Source organism: Lepisma saccharinum, chromosome 11 (genome assembly GCF_977018435.1).
Source record: "Lepisma saccharinum chromosome 11, izLepSacc3.1, whole genome shotgun sequence".
NCBI lineage: Eukaryota > Metazoa > Arthropoda > Insecta > Zygentoma > Lepismatidae > Lepisma > Lepisma saccharinum.
Genome location: NC_139239.1, coordinates 75,577,863 through 75,599,461, shown reverse-complemented (window position 1 = coordinate 75,599,461; position 21,599 = coordinate 75,577,863). Strand labels below are relative to the sequence as shown.

Here is a 21,599-nt window from a genome sequence, read left to right as displayed (position 1 = left end):
CGCCGTAGAAGAATCAGTCCAAAAGATAATGGAGTTATCTTTTAAATCCAAATGTTCTCGAATCCTGGTTGCTAGCCTTGCTCCCACCATCGCGGCAAGCAATTCTAGCCGAGGAATTGTACTATTCTTTGGAGCCACTCGTGCCTTCGCCTCAATCAATTGTACGCTTACACCTCTCCTCGTGTCAACCCTCATGAAAACTGCTGATGCATATGCCACTTTGCTAGCATCACAGAATACGCGAATGCTCATAAAGTTAAGTTCATTGTATTCATAATTCCAGCCCATGAAAATTCTGGGTATCCTTACCTCTTTTAGCATCGGTAATTCTCGTACCCAGTTTAAAAACTGTGTTCTTATTTCTTCACTAACTTGCTCATCCCATCCAAGCCCCTCTGCCCAAGTCTGCTGAAGTAACAATTTTAGTAGAAGAGTCACGGGACAAGTAAAACCTATAGGATCAAATATACGGTGTGCTACAGATAATATCACGCGTTTCAAAACTGTCTTGAGCTCAACATCTTCAATGTCATAAATTAACTGTAAATGTATCGGCTTGAGGGTTCCAACTGAGTCCTAACACTGAAGTAGGGCTAATGTCCTCATCAACCCTTTGAGGGACTGAATACTCCCACCCTCTGAGGTCAAAACCTGCTTCAGCCATAGATGCATGCGATTCTCTTATAAATTTATGGAGATTATCGTGATTGTCTACACTGGTGACACAATTGTCCACATAAAAGGAACCTCGTAATTTTAAAATAGTATTTTCTGTATAAGCTAAGTTTTCCTTCCCGAAATGACAACTCTGCAATCCTTGATCCAAATGATGTTCAATAACAGCACCCGACAGAAATGGACTGCTCGTAACACCAAACACTACACGAGTATGTCTGAATTCTTGAACTGTTCCAGTATTAATATCATGCCACCAGAGAAATCTCAGGTAGTCTCTATCTTCAGGGTGTACAGCAATTTGTAAAAAAGCTCGTTTAATATCTGCTATAACTCCTATTTTTCCTTTCCGAAAATGTAGTAAAATATCAGCAATATGAGCAATCAAGTTGGGTCCAGGTTCTAAACATTGGTTCAAAGACGGGTGTCCTTTTACTTTAGCAGAAGCGTCAAACACTGGTCTAATTCTTGTCGTGTTACTGCTCTCTTTCACTACATGTCGATGGGGTAAGTAATGGCCAAAATTCTCTGCTTCATCCTCTGGAACCACCTCAATGACTCCCTCGGACAACCATTCTTGTAGCACTTCATCGTAACTCTGTAACAGACGTTCTTGTTTCAACTTCTGTGTAGTTGACCTAAGTCGTTTTTCTGGTAGTTCTTTATTGGTGGGGAGAGGCGAACAATCTTCCTTCCATGGTAACTGTACTTCATATCTTCCTTCAGCATTGAATGTCAGTGTCTGCAAAAATTGTTCTTTGACAGCCCGTGTGTGTTCTTCGGCAGACTTCTTGGCAATGCGATCCTTGATTCCTATGGTATCCAGTTGCCACAGATCAGCAACGACTTCACTAACATATAAATTACATACCAACAAAGCTGTATCTGATTTTCTGTTTTCGCCTGGAACTTTACCCATAAGTGTCCATCCCAGCTGCGTTTCCACATCCACTAAACCACACTTTAATTTCACAACATGGCCAGTCAGTAATTTACCACAAACATTCACACCAATAAGAATTTCAACTGGACCTTTCATCTTACCTGTATCTGTTAACCTTATTTGACTTTTGTTCAGCTCATTTAACCAAACACCTGGTGTTACATAAGGAATCTCACCACATATTGTATCTTGATCAAGAACATCAAATGTGCACGAATATTTTCTCTCAATGCTACATACCTTAACATTATAAACATTATGATTACAAGGACTAGACATGGTACCACCAAATAGCGAATGTACCAACCTTTGTTTGCCAATGGAGTTATAACCCATTCTGTTACAGATTTGCATATATACGATTTTTGTGAACCTGTGTCAATAAGAACTCTCACATTCCTGCTCTTATTGTAGTTACCTTTCAAATCTACTACCAATGACTTCATGAATACATGTGGATTTTCAAGTTGGTTTATCAGTGTATTGTTTACCTCAGCATTTGATTCTTTGCCTTCAGAATAATTGTCAGAATCATTATATTTGTCTGAAAATATAAAACAAAACAAACCACGACATTTCTAACATAGCTGCAGACAGATTATAGCCACAGATAGCCAGTTATAGCAATGTATTCGATGGATCATTTGCCAATTGACCATTTTCAGTTCAGTTTTCGAACACTGGCTGTATGCTTGATATGTGTCACCCTTTGATATGCGCTTGGCCTGAAGTTCCCTTGTAGGTACAAGAAAAATCATTTCGAGATTGATTGATTTGGTTTATTTACTTCGCTTTTCTACCACTGTTGGCTAATTGCGATGGTGAGTGACGATATGATAAAATTGATGAATTGAAGAGGACGCCCATTGCCCAGGTAAGGATTTAAAATCTGGACACCTTGCGTCCTAGCGCGCTGCGCTAACCACTCCGACAAGGAGTTCGGCATTTCGAGACGAGAACGCGAGTTATCGATACGACCAGAGAACGAGTAACATATTTCTAATTGAGACCGAAGATCTTGTAAATGAATGCTATATCAACTAACAATACTGATCTTCCTGATCAGTTGAATACTGGAGGAACTCGGATCAACGACTAGCATAACAGATTTTAGGGGGAAGGAACGTTGGGCAATTCGAATTCTGTTCGTGTTGAGAAATAAAAGTATAATCATTTCAAGATATGATTCGATAACAAACAACAGGCTTTACCCATTAGGAAGGAGCTCTTGATGTCATAGTTTGTTTCTAAGTCCAGTTTATGCTGAGAAGGATTAATCGGGACTCGGTCTACAGTTTAAACTGAAGCCATTATGCATGTGTCTTAACGGGATCGAATCCGAGACCACTCAATTACGAGGCTAGTACGTGGACGTAGAGAAACAAGGCACTGCTATAAAGAGAGAGAGCGTGAATTATTCGATACTCTTCGCATCCTTAAAGCGCTACATTTCATTAAATAATGCGTTTTCTTGTCTGTATGTACACTCACGGTCATTTCTGGATTGTAAATATCCCATTTAGTCCATGAGCCAGGACCTCAAATTTAGGCGATCGGTACCTCTCGGGGGGACGGGTTCACATATGATGTCTTGCAAGGTCTGGATGCCTGGAGCTGAAAAATGTGTGATACCATTCCATACCTCTTTGCTTTTTATCTAATATTATTGAATTAGTAACAATAGCCGAAAAATAATGGTTTTTCATATTAAATAGCATATAAATTCATCACAATATTTGAATAAATAAATTTAATTTCAACAGACTTATTATATTCAATATTACTTCATAAGAATTATAATTATTAAGTGTAATAATATTAATATAATTCTTACAATAATAATAAAACTTTATTATATTGCTTATATACTGACATAGATGAAAGTCATAAGTTTTACTTACAATTTTCAATAATAATAGTGGCTAAATCTTAGATACGTATGTATGTTATAATTTAACATAAACAAAATTTTATTATTTACATTCATCATCATCATCTTCTGCATAGGTGTCATCACTCATTGTCATAGGTAGTCTGCACTTGTCAGTGCACCTGATGTTATTTAGCCAGAAGACGCAGTTTGTAGTTTCTAATGGATTGCTTGGTTGATTGATTTGGTGTTTCAAGTCCACTTTATGCACACTATGGCTAATTGGAACTGCACCTACAGTTTAAAGTGGGATCCGAACCACTATGTGCCTCCACCGGGTATCGAACCTGGGACCCCTTGATTACTAGGCGATGACGTTACCACAGCACCATCAGTGAGGCAGTTTCTAATGGAGTGATAAGGTAGTAGATCTAACACAGTTTCAGGTGCTGGCTGCCCCAGTTGCTCTGCTCCGTATTTTATCAATGTCCACTTTCTCCCACGTGGACTAGATGTATATGGATAATTCAGAAAACATCTCTTGCTTATAGCGGCTTTATAATCGCACATTCAGCATGTTACTTGAGACAGTTCCTCCAAGGTGTAAGTTGATAAATGTCTATCTCACCCTTCGTTGCCATGTCATTCACATAATGTACGGAAGATTTTGGAGCATACAACAATAACGAGAACTAAAATTTGCCAATAACTTCTTCATTGAGATCCCTTTGATCTCCGAGGCTGCGAACATATTTCCTGTGTTTGTTTGTTGGCAAGAAGGGTTTTTCAATGCACTTACTTTTCCTTTTCCTGCCAATGCATATGGAGACTTATCATATCTCAACAAACATTTTTAATAAGAATTTAAGCTATTTTAATAATGCCAAGGACCATCATGGGTATTTTGGTACTATATTTCAGAAACAATTTAACAATGATTCTTTCATGGAATCTCAAACACATAATACACACATCTGCGTCATCTGAGACTCTCATTAGCAGCGGCAGTATTCACCAACAAATTATATCGATAACATTTTTCTGCAAGTATGTCTCTAATGACCATGATAATGGTTCTAAGAGAAAGCCCATTTGAAGATTCCGATTCTGTGCTGTCACAATAATTCGACCAAACAGTGCCTTTTCTGATAATTGACCTGCCATTACTACCACTGCCTTCTTCTTGGGTCAAGAGAGGAACAAAAAGAACTAGACGAAAACAGTAGAGTATGGATGAGCACAGGTAACAGAAAGACCCTACAGTCGCTTGAACCAATGCTGACATGATGTGCGCCACTATAGAGCAATGTATGTATCAATACAACAGCTCAGAAATGGACAGGGTCACAGCAGTAACTCACCCCTAGTATGGTGGGTTATCTCGAACGCTCAAACCGCTGCGCATCTGTGTGGCATAGGCTCGATGAGAGCTTGGAGGATTCCTCTAAACTCTTCACTTTGGGCAATTTCAGCTCTGGAAGAGTTAAGGGATGTGACATCCTGCCTAGAATGCCTCTGCCAAGTGCATCCCAGACATTCTCTATGGGATTTAAGTCCAGTAATCACGCTGGCCACTCCATGCTATCTATTCCCTCGTCCTCGGGCACGTTGTGCACTAACAGAACGCTGTGAGGACGAGCATTATCGCCGATGAAAAGGAAACGATCACCTATTGCATCTGCGCACGGCATGGCAAGAGATCTGAGGTTCTCTTCCTCATATCTAAGGGCCGTCAAACTACAATTTTCGATGATGTGGGTGTCCGTACGTCCCACAATTTTGATCCCAGGCATCAATCCACCGCCTCCATTTTAGAATTTCCCATCCAACTTGTCAATTATGTTATTAAAATATTCACGTATTTTAAATAGTGTAATTATTATGATCTTAATTATTATCATCATCATTATTTATTTAGATCATAATTACTGTAATTGTCATTCCTAATATTAGAAGTCAAAATATTAAAAATTATCACAACTTTCTATTTACTTCAAGGTATCTGGGAAATGGAGTGATAACACACAGAAGGCAAAGAGTTATGACATGCTGACACATATTTTCCATCTCTAGGCATCCCAACCTCACCAAAAAATCATATTAGAACCCGTCCCCCCAAGTGGTACAGACCACTTGCCTGGCTCAGGGCCTGACTTTCGAGAGGATCATTATGACCCAGAAGTGTCCGTGACTGTACCACAGTACGCGACAAGCAGCGATTACATTTTTGTTTGAAGGGCCTACTTGAAACGGGCAGAACAGACAAGGTTAGCATTAAGAAACCATAGTGCGGAGCAAGAAATGGGGTGGGGGGGTGGGACATCCTGCCCCCCTCCTAATCGCCGCCACTGGTTCCGGGTGATACCTTGTGAAGGCACAGTGGTTCGAATTACACTTTAAATTGTAAGTGCAGTCCCAATTGGCCTATCTGGGCATAAAGTGGATTTAAAACAAAAACAAACAGACCGGCACACCGCTAACATCGTCTTGTCAGCTTCCTCATCCGATGGCGTAGTGGTAACGTCGTCGCCATGTATTAAAGGGGTCCCGGGTTCAATACCCGGTGCAGGCACATGGGAAAGTGGTTCGGACTCCTCTTCTTTAAACTGTAGGTTCAGCAGTGGTTAGCCTAGCTGTGCATAAAGTAGGGTTAAACAACAATTCAATTTAATTCAAGGAGCAATTACAGAATACCGGGAGTATCTCCGATTGCTTTCAAATTCAGCATACTCACTAATTTTGGCGTCCTAATCACGAATCTGCAGTTAAAAATTGGCGGTCACGTCTACAAAATGCGAAATAAGTGGAAATAAGGGGGTCCGTGAACGAAGTGAACACCGGTGATTTATGAAGGAAACAACTTTTTTTTTTGCAATGATTAGCGTTCAAAAACTATGTTTATGAATACCCTGAATTTTACCTATGCTTGCCTAACCTAACCTAACCTACCCTAACCTTACGTGAATAGTACATGGGCCTACGTGAATGATTCCTGCGGCAAGTATGTTTTCCAAATTTACTGAAGACGCCATATTGTCACATGTAAAGCAACGCTCCATGGAACGGATAGCGAAATTCACTTGTTAACATCATCAAACATGGCGACCATTAGTATGGACAATCATAGCGGTAATGTATGGACGGTATTTCGCATTTTCTAGACGTGACCGCCAATTTTTAACTGCAGATTCGTGATTTTGAGGCCAAAATTAGTGAGTATACCAAATTTGAAAGCAATCGGAGATACTCCCGGTATTCTGTAATTATACCCAATTCAAAAACGTTTCCTCAAACCGATTCTGCGGATATAAATTGAAGCCTCTATGCCTTGCAGCACCGGAAATAGGATTCCGTGAAGCTGTTGCCCCCTGGGTTTGATTTCTCTTCAAGAGCATACTTGTTATTATTCTCCACTTCCCTTCTTTGTGCAATATATGCTTTCTTGCTACATCTTCTTCCCTACCGGTCGAATGTGTAACATGTTGATCCGTGAAAGTTTCCGCAAATGCGTGAGCTTGTGTATGGGTGTGTCAGTGCCTAACGTACTTTTCTTCTTGTACAAAGACGTAATTATGATGTTGTTGGAATTTAATTGAGAGCGGCGCAGAGCCGAAGATTTGAAACTGATTTCCTTCGTGAATGACTTGCCGTTTACACTTTATACCCTATCACATCTATTTCTGGAGCAACGCCTCGCATAGCGGCAGATAAGGGGAGGAAATCGAGTTGGGAAAGCGAAGCAGTACACCCTGTTGCGATGGCTGGTAACTGCAGTCGCTTTCCCTCCTCCACGCAATCCCGTTCCCGTCTCGTGTCACTACTTGCGCAGAGACTTGTTTTCGTTGGCTTCCTCCAGAGATACCTGGAACAGGGTATAGTTCTGCAGGCTCCGTGGCCCACCGCGTTAAGCTCACCACCGAAGTTCCTGGGTTCGAATCCCGGCTTGGGCATGAGTGCTCTTTGTAAGTGTCCCTTTTTTCAATCCCATATAACCATCCTCACCGTTGCGATTAGCCTAAAGTGGAAGAAAAGCGGCGTAAAATAACAATAATGCAAATGTGCACTATGCGTATATTTTGCCATAAGCAAAAAGGGATTAAAAATGGATCAGCGAATACTACGAGTATATTTACAGGAAGAGAAGAACGCAGTAAAGGTATGAGTAACCTGCTAGCGAAACAGAAATCACGAACAGAGAGCATAAAACATTTATATTATCATCATTTTATTAGGAAGCCATAAGAAATGCAAATTTCGAAAACAATGTTCACTGCATGTGTTGAATAGGCCTCCCTCGGTCGAGTAGTAGATCAGGCTAATGGTGTCACTTGATAATCAGCATAATGTAAGGTAAAAATTCGAGTCTGCAAACAATTCCTTGTGGAAACTTATAACACTAGGGCGTTCCATAGTTTCACTGGTAAATGTCTGTTATATCGGAGACACATTTCTAACGCATATTTTCAGTTTCAAATGGTTTGTACTTACCAATTGCCTATTGCGGAACCTATTTCAAGGTGCCATTATGCTTTTTACACGAAAATAACTTCAATTTTTCACATTACGAGTAATTATTTTGGGTCCTTTCTTCCGTTGCAGAACAGAGAATATTTCGCGCACAGCTGTGGATAATCACGCGTCGTGCTTGTGTTTTGGCGATTTGGAGTGAGCATGCAGTGTTGCAACCTTCTTAATCGAAAAATATCTACTTTCGTGTTCATTATGTCATCACAAACCATTGACGGATAGCTCCAAAAACCATCCACGTTAGCCCCACGAACCATTTCCGGCAAGGTTAGGTTAGATTGGGTTAGGTTAGGTAAGCATAGTTAAAAAAATAAAAAATAAAAAAATTCTGGTAAAAAAAAGAAGGCACGTTTGGAAACACTTCTTCCTCTCGCGAGACCGCGAGACTTTCGACACTCGCGCCATCTGCAGGTTCATAATGGAAACAACGGCATAATGTTGTCGCTTCGCACAAAAGGCTACTTTATTACATCAAAAGTGCTTATTTTCTGTTGTGCAGCATTCCATAGTGACAAAATACCTCCACGAAGTTTGATAAATGCAACAGAAACTCATTTCCGTAAGTAGTTTCTCCTGTAAATTTGAAGAAAAGTGTCTCCGATATAACAGACATTTACCGTTTCACTTAGCCATCCATAAATAAAACACAAAATAAGTCATTTTAAATATCAGGCCGAAGTGACGATATAACCTTCTCACGGAGCTAACTAAAAAAAAAAAAAAGAAGAAGCATCCCCCAAATTTAATGCTCAATCTCTCACCAGAATTTCTGTGACACTGATACTTATACAAAAAAAAATACATTGTACCCCCTTCAAAAATTCAATGCTCATCCCCTCTACAGAAATCCTTTGAAAATCTATGATTTAAAATTGACATTAAAAGCTACGCATTGTCCCCCGAAAACATTAAATGTTCAGACGCTACATCAGAATTTCTGTGGCATTCTAATATGTAATATTAGTACTCATCCCCCCTCCCCACCTCTCTACTAGAATTCCGTGATAATCCAAAACTTAGCATTGATATTCAGGAGCTGGTTATTGTCCCATCCACCCAATTTTTTAATAAAACATGAAAGAAAAGGGTGCTGAGCATCAAAGAGTGGTAAAGAGGAGATAAATGTGCTAATCTCACGAAAAGGTGTAACAAAGTGTGTTCATTTTACTTGATTTCGTGTCCTAAAATACACATCTCAAACGAAAACAGCTATATTTTTTGGAAATGTGCTGCACCTTAAAATCTATTCACTACTTATTATATATTACCCACTAATATTTATACAAAACATAAATGTGTAAAAATTTTTACTTTCTACTTACTGCGACATATAGTTTACAATAAAAGAAAAGCTTTCAACCTTTTGATCGTTTCATCCTTCAAAAATTGCTGAACTTTACTCAAGCATTTGCAGGGTTGTGTACATTAAATAAGTACATTTAACTCAACTGCATATTAAGCGTTAGTTCAGGTTCACTCAGGTAGGTTGATCGAAGACGGAGTATTTACTCAACAGAGGGTAAAACATGCATAACTTTAACGGTTCCTTAGAAATTCATGAACAATGGGAATTTTAGTGTTCACTAAATATTGTTAAATATGCCTTCCCTAGTAGAGTTGTAGCTAATGGTGCCAATCAATCAAAGGGTCAGAATGAAATATAATTGTTGGGTGATAATGAGTCCATGATTGATTTAAAATGCAAAGGTTTTGACTTAAATTCAACGACGTCATGAACAGCAAGTTCTTATTAGACAATATGACAACTGCGTTTTTCCGTCGCTTGTGCCGCTTGTAATTTTGAGAACTTGAAATAATTTTGAAGCTAGCGGTTTCCATAGCGGCGATATAACACGCGTTATGCCGGGAGTTGCCGTCTGGCCGGCCGCCGAGAGGCGACACAAGTGACGGAAAAACTCACTGTAGTTTCTTATTGAATCTAGCTTCAAGAATCGATGTAGTTCACTTGTAAGATCTCTCAAGATTCGCTTCACCATCTGATGCAGTTGCTTTTTAAAACATTTCCACTGAAATATCTTGCTGTCATGGCCACGAAATAAGTGTCTCTAGAGCGGATCTACCTGAGAGGGACTCTAACACAGCAATATTAAAATAGTAATTGCAAGATTACAATTTCTTAACTCTCAATTCCATCTTTTGCGGGTGGATAAAAGCATCACTGGCAGGGATAGAAATAATTTTATTTTGTCGGTTGTAATTTTTTTTTTGGGGGGGGGAGGGAATCCTCGACTCCTCCCGTTAATTCGCACACTACCCATAGCACACCTTACGACTTCGTATTTATTTAACATTTCTGTTCTATCTCAAGGGTGTCCCAAAAGTAACGCCCGATTTAAATTTTGCACCAGGTCTTTTTTCGAAGGGTTGGCAGCGTTCTGAGAGGTTACATGTTGTAGTAAACATGTTGCGGTTAGTCAACATGGAGCACTACACAACGGAGGAGCGAGTGACGATCGTTAAAATTCATTACAAGTACGGAGAATGGTTTGCTGAGACTGTGCGCAACTTACGTGACATTTTCGGTAGGAGAAACGCCCCAAATTAAACAACTGTATGACCTCACACCGTTTAATTTTTTTCCTCTGGGGATTCATGAAGTACAAAGTATATGCTGCGACAATTGAAACGATTCCTGAATTGAAAGCAGGAATTCAAAGAGTTATCGACGGCATTGACCCGCAATTGTGCGAAAAAGTGATTCAGAATTTTGTCAAAATAATTCGAGTGTGTCAAATGCGTCGTGGAGGACATTTGTCAGATATCAGATTCCACATTTAATTGCAATGTTTACTCTTTCAGTAATAAATAAATACAATTATTTTTTCGTAAATTAAATCCTGCGTTTCCCTTTGGACACCCTTTATTTAATTACGACGGTGAAGACTGATCTATTATAACATTAGATACAAATCATGTTTATTATTTTTTTGGTGAAACGTCATAGAGAATCCAGGTATTTGCAGCTGCGGATACAACTAAATAAAACGTACGTTTTTGTGCTTTAGGGAGATTTCACAATGAAGCGACAAGCAACATGAGACGCGAGAATTTCACACTGAAGCGAAAAACTTCAAAACAAGCCAAGCGGAAAACGACACTTGTTTCTCTGCATGATGTCACATGATATAGGAATCGCGCGATGATACTGATATAATTGCACTAATCAGTTTATTAAACACCTAAAGAAAACGTAAGAACAGACCTTTATGTGCAAATCATGTAAAATTTGTGCAAGTTTTTGAAACTCGGGAGACGCATGAGAAAACTAAGAAACCATGTGCACTACACTAACCTCAAAGTCTCGTATACGCTACACATTTCGCTTTAGTTTCCAGCCTGAATAAATCAAATACCTAAACGTGGTTCTCAACCTTCTTGAGATATTGACCCGGTAAATTGTGTTTTTTAGAAGTCGATCCCTCGATCCACGGCCATCTTTATTCCGAGGAAGGTCGGAGCCTTCAATTTGGCAACCCTGTAATACGTCACATCAGACGACCGATGTTACATTAGAGAATGAACCTACAGACGTGATAAAAGAAATTATTTTTCTAAATTTATTCATCCCGTAAACATGCCATTCGCCCACATTTCATTCGCTAGAGCAGGAGTTCCCAAACTTTTTCGTTTCAAGGCGCCCTTAGCGTTTCAAGATTTTTCCGCGGTGCCCAGGCCACAATGTAAGCCTATCTAACACTTGCCACGGTTATTTAGTGTGGTTAGGTTGCTTGCCTTAAGTTAAAAAATAAACACATACTTCATTGATTAATTTTAATTGATTTAGTTTATTTTACTTCGCGTTTTGTGCCTCTTGGCCCATTTGCGAAGATGAGGATGAGGCAGACCATGTGGCAAGAATGGGAGACGAAAGAAGAGTTTACAGGATTCTTGTTGGGAAACCTGATGGTAAGAGACCAGTAGGAAGATCAAGACGAAGATGGAGGGATAACGTCGAGATGGACCTAAAGAAAATTGGTAGCGATGGAAAGAGTATTTAGATCTTGCTCAGGATAGGACAGATGGAAGGCCTGTATTGCTGCAGCCATGAACCTTCGGGTTCAAGAAGACTAGAGAGTACGTTTAGTTTATTGTTTTATAATAAAATAAATTACTGCCTTGGTAAGCATATTTAGTTTTTCATACACTTATCACCATACACGTCAACTTTAGGGGACACTTTCTGCCCTCCAAATTCCTCAAGAAGTATATACATCATACAAAATATTGTTGTCAATCTTGCCCCGCTGAAATATTTATATGAAGTTGGCACCCTCTGATAATTATCATACTCTCGAAATAAAACACTCATTACCCAAAACGCTAGGATAAAGAAAGCCTTGTCATGGATCTGTTTCATCCCATAATGTGTTTCTATTTACCTGTTTGGTAGTTTTAAGATATTTGTTCCAATTCTGAATGATTTTGTACTCCCCAACTCGGAAAACTTGCACTTAGGCTATAGCGAGATATTGCACTACTTCTAGTTACAAAAGTATTAACTGGATCCAGTATTTCTAAAAAAACATAACCCCTCCCTTTTAAAAATCCTGGGCACACCACTGACTGGATCATGTTTCAAGTTTTAAATGAACATACTTTCTAGTATCCACAATATTCATAAGAAAAATGTGCAAGGAGTCAAGACAAGAATATACTTTTTCTTATTGAAGCATTCATATTTTTCTAATCACTTACATCTTGAATTTGTTCGGGTGGGCAATCGGGTGGGCAGACGAATTTTTGGGTGGGCTCGCCCATCTCTCGCGCCGTACCTGCTAAAGTGAAAACTTGGAAAGTCTCCTTGATCAGTCCATCTAATGTCTCCTTGAGAGAGGTAGCATTTGTAACCGATTGTTTTGAGTGCTGGGGATCTCTTCCGAGAAGAAAGAGGATAAAGAGACTAAGACACCTCGGACGAAATGGACTGTGCTCACTTCGAAGTGAGTGTAAAGGAAAAAATGATGGTATCATTAGCCCCTCCTGCATCGGGGAAGGACGACCTGCTTACATGCGATTTAACCAATTTCCATTTCACGGTGGACATTTGTTATAAAAACAACGCTTTTAGAAGGAACATGAGTTCAGCCATTGCTGTTGCCAAACCAACTGCTAGCGGAAGGGAAACGCAGATAATTCGTTGTGTCCAATATTCAACCTTTTATATATATTAATGCATGCACGTGATATTTGAGTGCAATGAAATATATTGTAGAGATATGGAGACCATTAAACCGAGAAAACCTCGTCATGTTAATATTCACACTTGTTTATTTCCTGAACTTGTCCGACCAGCGAGTGATCCCAAGAATGCGCTAACTTGTAACTTCCGTAAAACAAGGAACTGGAAAGGCAAACGCGTGGATCTAAACAGGATCTACCGCGTTTGAAAGGTTTAACAACCTTTCGACGCCTAGAATGATAAAAGCAAGCTCCTACCCGGAGCTCGCTCTCTTTTGATTCTGACACTCATCGACGCTACATGGATAACTAGTCCGATTACAACACGTTACACTGCTAACTACGACGATGGAACACGGAGTTACCGCTGCCTAGCATGCTACAAGGCGCAAGGGATCACTTGGCTTGGTGAACTGAGGGTCGCTGGATAGAACCTTGGAACTGTCACGATTCGGTCTGCGAGAAGCATTAGGACAAGACATCACACACATCTACCAGGTATGAACAAGCGTGAATAACCTTTTACACCAACTTTCCATATCTCTACCCTCCTACGGAGCAGGTTCAGCCATCAAACATTATTAAGCTCTACCTAAAATGTTTAAATGAAACTTCCCTGTGACCTCTCTAACCCCAGGAAAACGGGGTTACAACATGGTGGAGGTGCTTCAGGCCCTTTTTGCAATTAAGTACCCTCCTGTACGAATTGCTTTACATTAAATCAGTCTCCCTCCCCCCTCCCTCCCACTTTGGGAGCATTTTTAAAGTAAGTTTTTAGTAATTCCAACTCATACTCCCACAGTACGCTTAAGATGCGTCAGACCTAGTGACAATTTTGTGTATTACCCTATGGAAAACAACCCCTCTTTTTCTTTTATGCCGAGCCCCCCCCCCTTTTCAACAAAAATCTAGTTCTTCTGCATAACATGTATTCAAGCATCATTCACACAGGAATGAGAACACTTGCTTATACTTATTTGACCAGCGATATATTCATGACGTAAATAACTGTATACCCATACTTTCATTTGTTCTTTGGTCAGCACGACGAACCTTCGTTTATGAATACGTCACAGATAGCGTTGCACGAACACCTAGATTCCTCCCTCGACCAAATCATAGAGTTAGCAACTGCAATCACGGCAAATCCAATAAATTCACGACCTTTATCCACAATTCCCTCCCCTCCACTAACACGGTTAAGGTCTGCTAATAGAAATTACCCTCAATTTGTCCTTGGACTACAAACACCCAACAAAAACCAACCCCAACCCTTAGCGAGTACCCCGGCTCCCGTTTCAACTTCCTCTAACACTGTTAATAGTTCTGGTAACGTAGCTGTAGAAATTTCCACCACTAACATGGCCACCCCAATCCCCACTGCATTATACCCGGCACCATTTAGCGGAAATGACCCTAAGGACATTGACTCATTTTTCCTCAAGTTCCAAAATGTAGCACACGCCGCAGGATGGTCGGAAGCTAAGCGTAAAGAGATGTTACCTTTATTTTTGACTGACACCGCTTTAACTTATTTTCATGACATACAGAAACGACCCAATTTTGTAGACTTGACATACACCCATATCAAAGACGAGCTAAATACGCTATTTAAGGGATCATACCTTTCAGCAAATCCTGTACAGATAATTCTCCAGAGAAAACAGGTGGTAACCGAGCCCATTCACACCTACGTTATTGCTAAAAAGGCATTAGTCCAGCAATACTTCCCGAACGCCACTGAAGAACAAACTCTCTCTTACATCATCACGGGACTGCGAGCCAAATACATTGGCTGTTTAACCAACAAACATTTTGCTAGAACAGAAGAATTAATTGCCCACCTACAGAATTTCGAACGCCAGCAGTCATTAATTAATTCACGTATGTTGGAAGAGAAATTGGAAATAGATCAGGCAATCGCTCAGGCGAGCTTGCCCCAGACATTCAACCCGTCACCACTTCACAGCTGTTCGCATGCACAGGTCTATCCCCCCCTCCCCAGTAATTCTCACACCTTGACTCAGCACTTTGTACCATACAACCAATGTCCATCTCCTTCTCTCCCACCATTCACACATCAAGTCCAAAGTCTACAGTCCGATCCCGCTTCTGTAAATAGTTCCCACACAGTGTATCAAGGAATGTATCATATACCGAGTTCTGATAGTGCCCGCTGCGCGGCGACACCAGCCGTAGCCAGAGTGGAACACGCTCAAAATGCTACCTCTGGTGATGAAATAAACAAACTCTCGTCACAAATTTCGAGCATGTCTCTCTTTTCGAACGAACAGATGAACGCTAGTTCTCTTTTCAATCTTTGTTCAAATGTGTTGGAATTTGCGAAAACGGCTAATCAAAACGCACAGAACAGAGATTTCAACAAGGGGAATAATAACTCTTCCTACAGAGGTAATTCTAGAGCTAATCACAGAGGTAATTATAGATCGAACTCACGAGGCCAGTTCAGAGGTAATAGTAACAAGAGGTTTCAACGTCGAGATCAGGCTAATCGCGACGATGCAAATACCTCAGCCTGCAGGTTTTGCGGTCGTTATAATCATGAGAGCGACAATTGCTTTTACAAGCCACAACGAGACAGTGATTTAAACTAAAATCGTCTTCGACTTGCAGGAACGAAATCGAAGATAATACCAGATTAGATAAAGTTCCTATAATTGAGAGAAATGGCCTATACTTTATTAATAGTAGCATACAAGGAAAACAGGTAGATTTACTTATTGACGTGGGTTCCCAAATCTCAATTTATCCTTCCCATCTTCTCCCTACTGAAAGAAAAACATACAAAGTACAATCCACAATCCAAGGTGTGTCCGGATCGAAACTGAGTGTGTCTGAAATTGTAGTTCTTCCAATCATAATTGGAAAACGTAAATATTCGCACCCATTTAGAATAGTAGATTCAACTAACGTCCCTCCCCTTTTAGGAAATGACTTTTTGAGAACGCAAAGGTGCGAAATGTCGCTAAAAGACAATACAATAACTCTTTGTCATTTAGGACGTACTCCTAATTATAGTATTTTAAGATCAAAGTACAAGACTCACCAGCTATCGCATGACATATTCACTCAAATTGAAAATGCAAATGTGTATGAGGGAAAAGCTACCCTTTCAAACACAGTTCAGTTAAGTCCACGATCCAAGACTTATATCAATTTGAACATTACCACTACGACACCTAATACCCATAAGCCTGTACTTTTTACACCATCTGCTTCCCTTATGAGCCAGCATCCAGTAGTCCTTCCCAATGCTGCAGTAAACCCGCAGTCACCTGTCATTCACATACACAACCCTACGGAAACCACAATCACTTTGGAAAGTGACACAATATTAGGCGAAATATCGACATGCGAAATTTTAACTGACGTTACTTCCGTTTGGGAAAAAAGTGAAGATGTTGCATTTTCATACTCTTGTAATGAAAATACTACAGTAAAGCAACAACTTAGTGACAGTCAAAAGAAATTTGACCCCTCCCTCCTCACAGTTAACCCTGATATTCCCCGAGAAGAAAGAGAAAAACTCCTAAAGCTCGCATACACGTATGCAGATATTTTTCTCTGGCCAGGGGATAAATTGACTAAAACTAATGTTTTGGAGTATGATATCAAACTGACAGATGACACCCCAGTGTATGCCAAAACCTACCCTATTCCTTTTCATTACCGAGAACCCATGAAACAGGAAGTTCAGAAATTACTAGACCAAGGTGTTATAGAACACTGTGAAGGGAGTCCCTATCGACACCCAGTCCTATTAGTTAAGAAACCCAATGGGACTTACCGTTTTATCTCTGACCTCCGCGACCTAAACAGGATAATAGCTCCGATTTCCTTACAATCCCCAGACATAAAAACCATCATGACAGAGATGGCTGGAAAGAAATATTACTCAATTCTAGATCTGTCCAGTGCTTTCTTTCAGGTATCAATAACAGAGCGTTCTAGGGACATTACCGCCTTTTCTATTAACAATCTGGGTAGTTTTAGGTATGCTAGGTTATGCCAGGGATTGAAAACATCGCCCGGTGTAATGAACCGCGTAAGCGAACTTGCCCTTAGCGGAATAGACAGTTCAGAACTTTCTGTTTACACTGATGATATTATTATTTACAGTTCAAATCTCCCCCACATGCTTAACATACTGGACAGAGTGTTTCAAAAGTTACGAACAGCATCCCTTAAATTATCACCCTCTAAGTGTAGGCTAGCTTTTACCGAAGTTAAAGTCCTTGGTAATTTGGTATCTCAAAAGGGAGTTAAGATTTCAGAACACATTCTTAAAGCTATTTTGGAATATCCCACCCCTACCACCAAACGCAAGCTTCGTAGTTTTCTAGGACTTGTCAATTTCATTCGACGATTTGTGCAAGGTTTTGCAGGACCAACAGAATGTTTATTTAAGCTTCTTAAAAAGAATGTTAAGTTTCAATGGACTGATGAACACCAGGAGAGCTTCGAAACACTGAAAGAAATGATCACGTCCGCCCCTATCCTCCGCCCTTATGACCCTAAACGCCCCTCATATGTATACATTGACGCGAGCGGAATTGGCATTGGAGGAGCCTTGTTACAGCCTGATGACGAAGGAAATTTACATCCATGTGCCTATTGTTCACGAGCCTTAACAGACACAGAGAAAAGAGCTGACACATTTTCACTCGAAATTGCAGGTGCATATTATGTATTGAAAACTTTCAAATTTTTTCTTATGAATCAACATTTTGTGGTTCTCACAGACAACAAAGCCTTATCTTATCTTCGTTCAACTAAACACCATAGTTCTATTTTAGGAAGAAGAGCCCTTTATTTTCAGAATTTTGATTTCGAAATAAGGCATGTCAGCGCTAGTAAAAATGAACTTGCGGATGCACTCTCCCGTGCAAGTTTACCGCTTGACAAGACTAATCCTGACAAGAAAGATGATGATGATGATGATGACTTATTTTTTCATCAAGTATTTCATGCACAAGCAGCAGATTTTGATATTAGTTCAGAACAACGTAAAGACCCCTATTTCAGAGACATTATTGATGTATTAGAAAACAAAGATAAAGCTAGTGACCCTAAACTAGAAAAGCTTTCGTATTCTTATGTACTCAAAAATGGAGTCTTATATAGGACTAATAAAATCAAAACTGGTAATAGGGATAGACTTTGTATTCCTCATGCAGTAAGAAATCAAGTTTTCGACCTTATTCATGCACACAAAATGAACGGAAGTCACCAAGGTGCTCAAAAGACATATAATTTAATGCTTATGCGCTACTTCTTCCCTAATATGAAGAAATTTGTGTACGATAAGGTTAGACATTGCATCCCTTGTCAGATTTCAAAGAAACCACAAGGTTCTAAACCGCATACGCTGCAAACATTTCAACCAGCCCAAATTCCTTTCCAACGAATTCATATTGACGTATGTGGTCCTTTAGTCTCTTCAAAAACGCACAAATACAAATATTTCCTATCAGTAGTCGATAGTTGTACAAGGTATGTAATTACAGCTCCTTTGGCTAATCACGATGCACAAAACATAGCAACAGCCCTAGTTGAGAAAGTCTTTTTAGTTCATGGCATCCCAGAGACGATCTATTTAGATCGTTCAACACCCAATTCAAGTTTACTCTTACGAGAGTTAGCTAATCTTACAGGCGTACAACTAAAATATGTAGATACTTGTGCCCATTTCACGAATGGATTAGTTGAAAGTTCATTTAGTTACTTGAAGAAAGTTATGAGAGTTTTTGTATTAGAGAAGAAGGCTTCGTGGTGTGACTATTTAGCTAGCGCAGCGTTCAGCCACAACGTTACAATCCATTCTGGATCCCTCCAGAGCCCGTATTTTACTTTATTTGGCTACAACCCAAGGATCTTAGCTGACGCTGTCCTTCCTTCGAACCCCGACAATGTTTCCCAGACGAACGCACAGAGACTTGAACTCCTGACCTCTATACGAAAGACCGCACATGACAACTTGAACAAGCGTTACGAACAGCAGAAAAAGTACGCAGACAGCACTTCTAGGCAAATACAGTACTCACCAGGACAACATGTATGGATTCTAGATGCCACTCCAACTCCAGGCGTGTCAAAAGCCTTTGCGTCCTCTTATAAGTACAAAGGAACTATTCTTCGCAAAGTTAACGAGAATTCCTACGAAGTAACTTTCATCGACGGCAGAAGTAAACAAAAGACTGACACTATTACTATTTCTAGACTCAAAGCCCGCTACGACTAGTGCCATGATAAACCCCACTAACATTCATTAACACGCCACTCCGTTAACCTCTCTTTAGCCTCATCGCTCCGTACATTGCACATGCTAGCATCCCATGATCCAGCATTTTCTCACGCTCATCGACTCCCCTCCCCCCTCCTTCCACTTCTCGTGCACGCACTGCATTTCTGCGTTAGAACGAACTCATTTTTATTTTTAATACAACATGGTTATTTTTATTTTTAACAAGACCAGGATTATAGAATGCTATCTCAATCGTCGGAACATTTATAATACATCTCTTGCCTAATAATTATCTTTTTTTTACAGATATTTTAATGTTATTTTATATTTTGCGTTTAAACGCATAGTAATAGTCAGAACATATCACTTAGCTGATTTGACTAATAAGTACTTAGTGTGTTTATGGTTCTCACTAGCAAATATTTTTTTTCCCCCATTTGCTGGTACATATACGCTCAAATGAAGAAAAAAGTACAAAGAAATAAAGAAATAAAGAACGAATGAACTAAGATAGAACAAGATCAATGATCTAAAGAACAAATGAACTGCGTAGAACTTGCTTGAACTTTTGGCTTTTTGGCCATAGCAATTTTTTTTATTTACGCTTAGGTGTAACGCGAACTGCTTCTTTGAAAGCTGCAATGCACTAAATATGTTAATAAAGCATATAATAAAATAGGCAAATGTTCCCACTCTCTCCTTTAATATTATAGTTCAAATATTGATAGCATACAACATGGTATAGCTCATATCCCATGAAATTACAATCTACTGTATTTTTCAACGAACTCTTACACAAATCTATTACTTACTCTTTTTCACTTCTTTTTCATTTTTTTTTATTAGCAGCGAATCGAAGGCGCTTAAACCTTTGTCCACAATACACGTAAAATTCTTGCAATTGCTTTTATAAACGACATTTACACATATTACAGAAGGAAATGTCTCGTAATCACTTAGTTCGTTCTATTATCGCTGAATTCTCCTATCTTTTCTCATTTCAGACTCCTACCACAAGATGTCTCCAGCTCATTATGCTATTATCGCATCCATCGTAATAGCTCTTCTTGGCATACTTATTTTATTGGCATTATTAATTATATCTTGCTGTTGTTCCCACAAATCACGTGTCACAACACCCCAACAACAATTAAAGAAACTTTCCATCAGTGCCCCAATTGCCTTACAATCACTTTCACATGCCCCGGAGACAACAGTCATTCCCACACCACCCCCTCTTCCACCGACCCCTTTCATCTCTGGTACGAAACAAATAAATACTTCCACTCAATGTACCACCATTCTTTCGAAAGGACGCCGACTTCCGGCACCTCAGGTCAAGCCACCGTCGCCCCCGGCCCCTAATCCGGCTAGGCCGATTATTCCACCTATTCCCCCCCCATTCCCCCCCGGCGAACTTTCCCGACAACATGGTAAACCTGTTAATCAAAAACAGGTCCCCTTAAAAACTCTACATCCTATAAGTAACAACGCCCCTTCGCCGTCATTCAAATCAGATATTACCTCCCCTCCCCCCCAAAATAATTCACCAGTTTTAACTGAAAGTCCCTTTTCAATCGATTTTATAACCCGTCATCACTTATTGTAAATCTGCTCCACTACCTTTTGCTTTTTCCTAATTTTTCCCTTTACGCTTGTTTCATTATCTCATCGCCACGGATGTTACTGGACCCATGACGACCACCGGCTTGTACCATCGAGCGACAGACCTAGGCTCATCGCAGAGACCGACGACGATTTTGTGGAATTCCAGCACCAACAAGGACCCGTTCCCGTCTGGACCCCATGGCTGATTTTTCCATCTCCCGCGCCGCGACCCGGATGTGGAGCGCTTTACCCAGGACGTTTGTTGACCCAAAGCGCCATCGCAAACTTGACTTCCAGACTGCCTTCCCATGACGATCTACATCGACAAGGCCCCGCCCACTGAGTGCATCCTGCTCTTGTTTCCTGACGTCATATGATGCATATGTTATTTTTCATCGGCTACAAGTGTTCCGGTGCTCAGCTACTTCAAGTACCGTAAGGCACACGCAATTAATACAAACATATGTCATTTACAGTGCCAAAGTTAGTGCCCATGGGTGCTACCCATATTG

The 21,599-nt window shown here is 40.1% G+C and overlaps 1 protein-coding gene across 1 annotated transcript; it reads right to left on the bottom strand.

Annotated features, from left to right (window-relative positions):
• Positions 1-529: 529 nt before the first annotated feature.
• Positions 530-1,714, bottom strand: LOC145995082 (uncharacterized). The gene has a single exon (XM_083131615.1). It carries the CDS (start codon positions 1,712-1,714, stop codon positions 530-532), a length of 1,185 nt encoding a protein of 394 aa, XP_082987741.1.
• Positions 1,715-21,599: the final 19,885 nt, after the last annotated feature.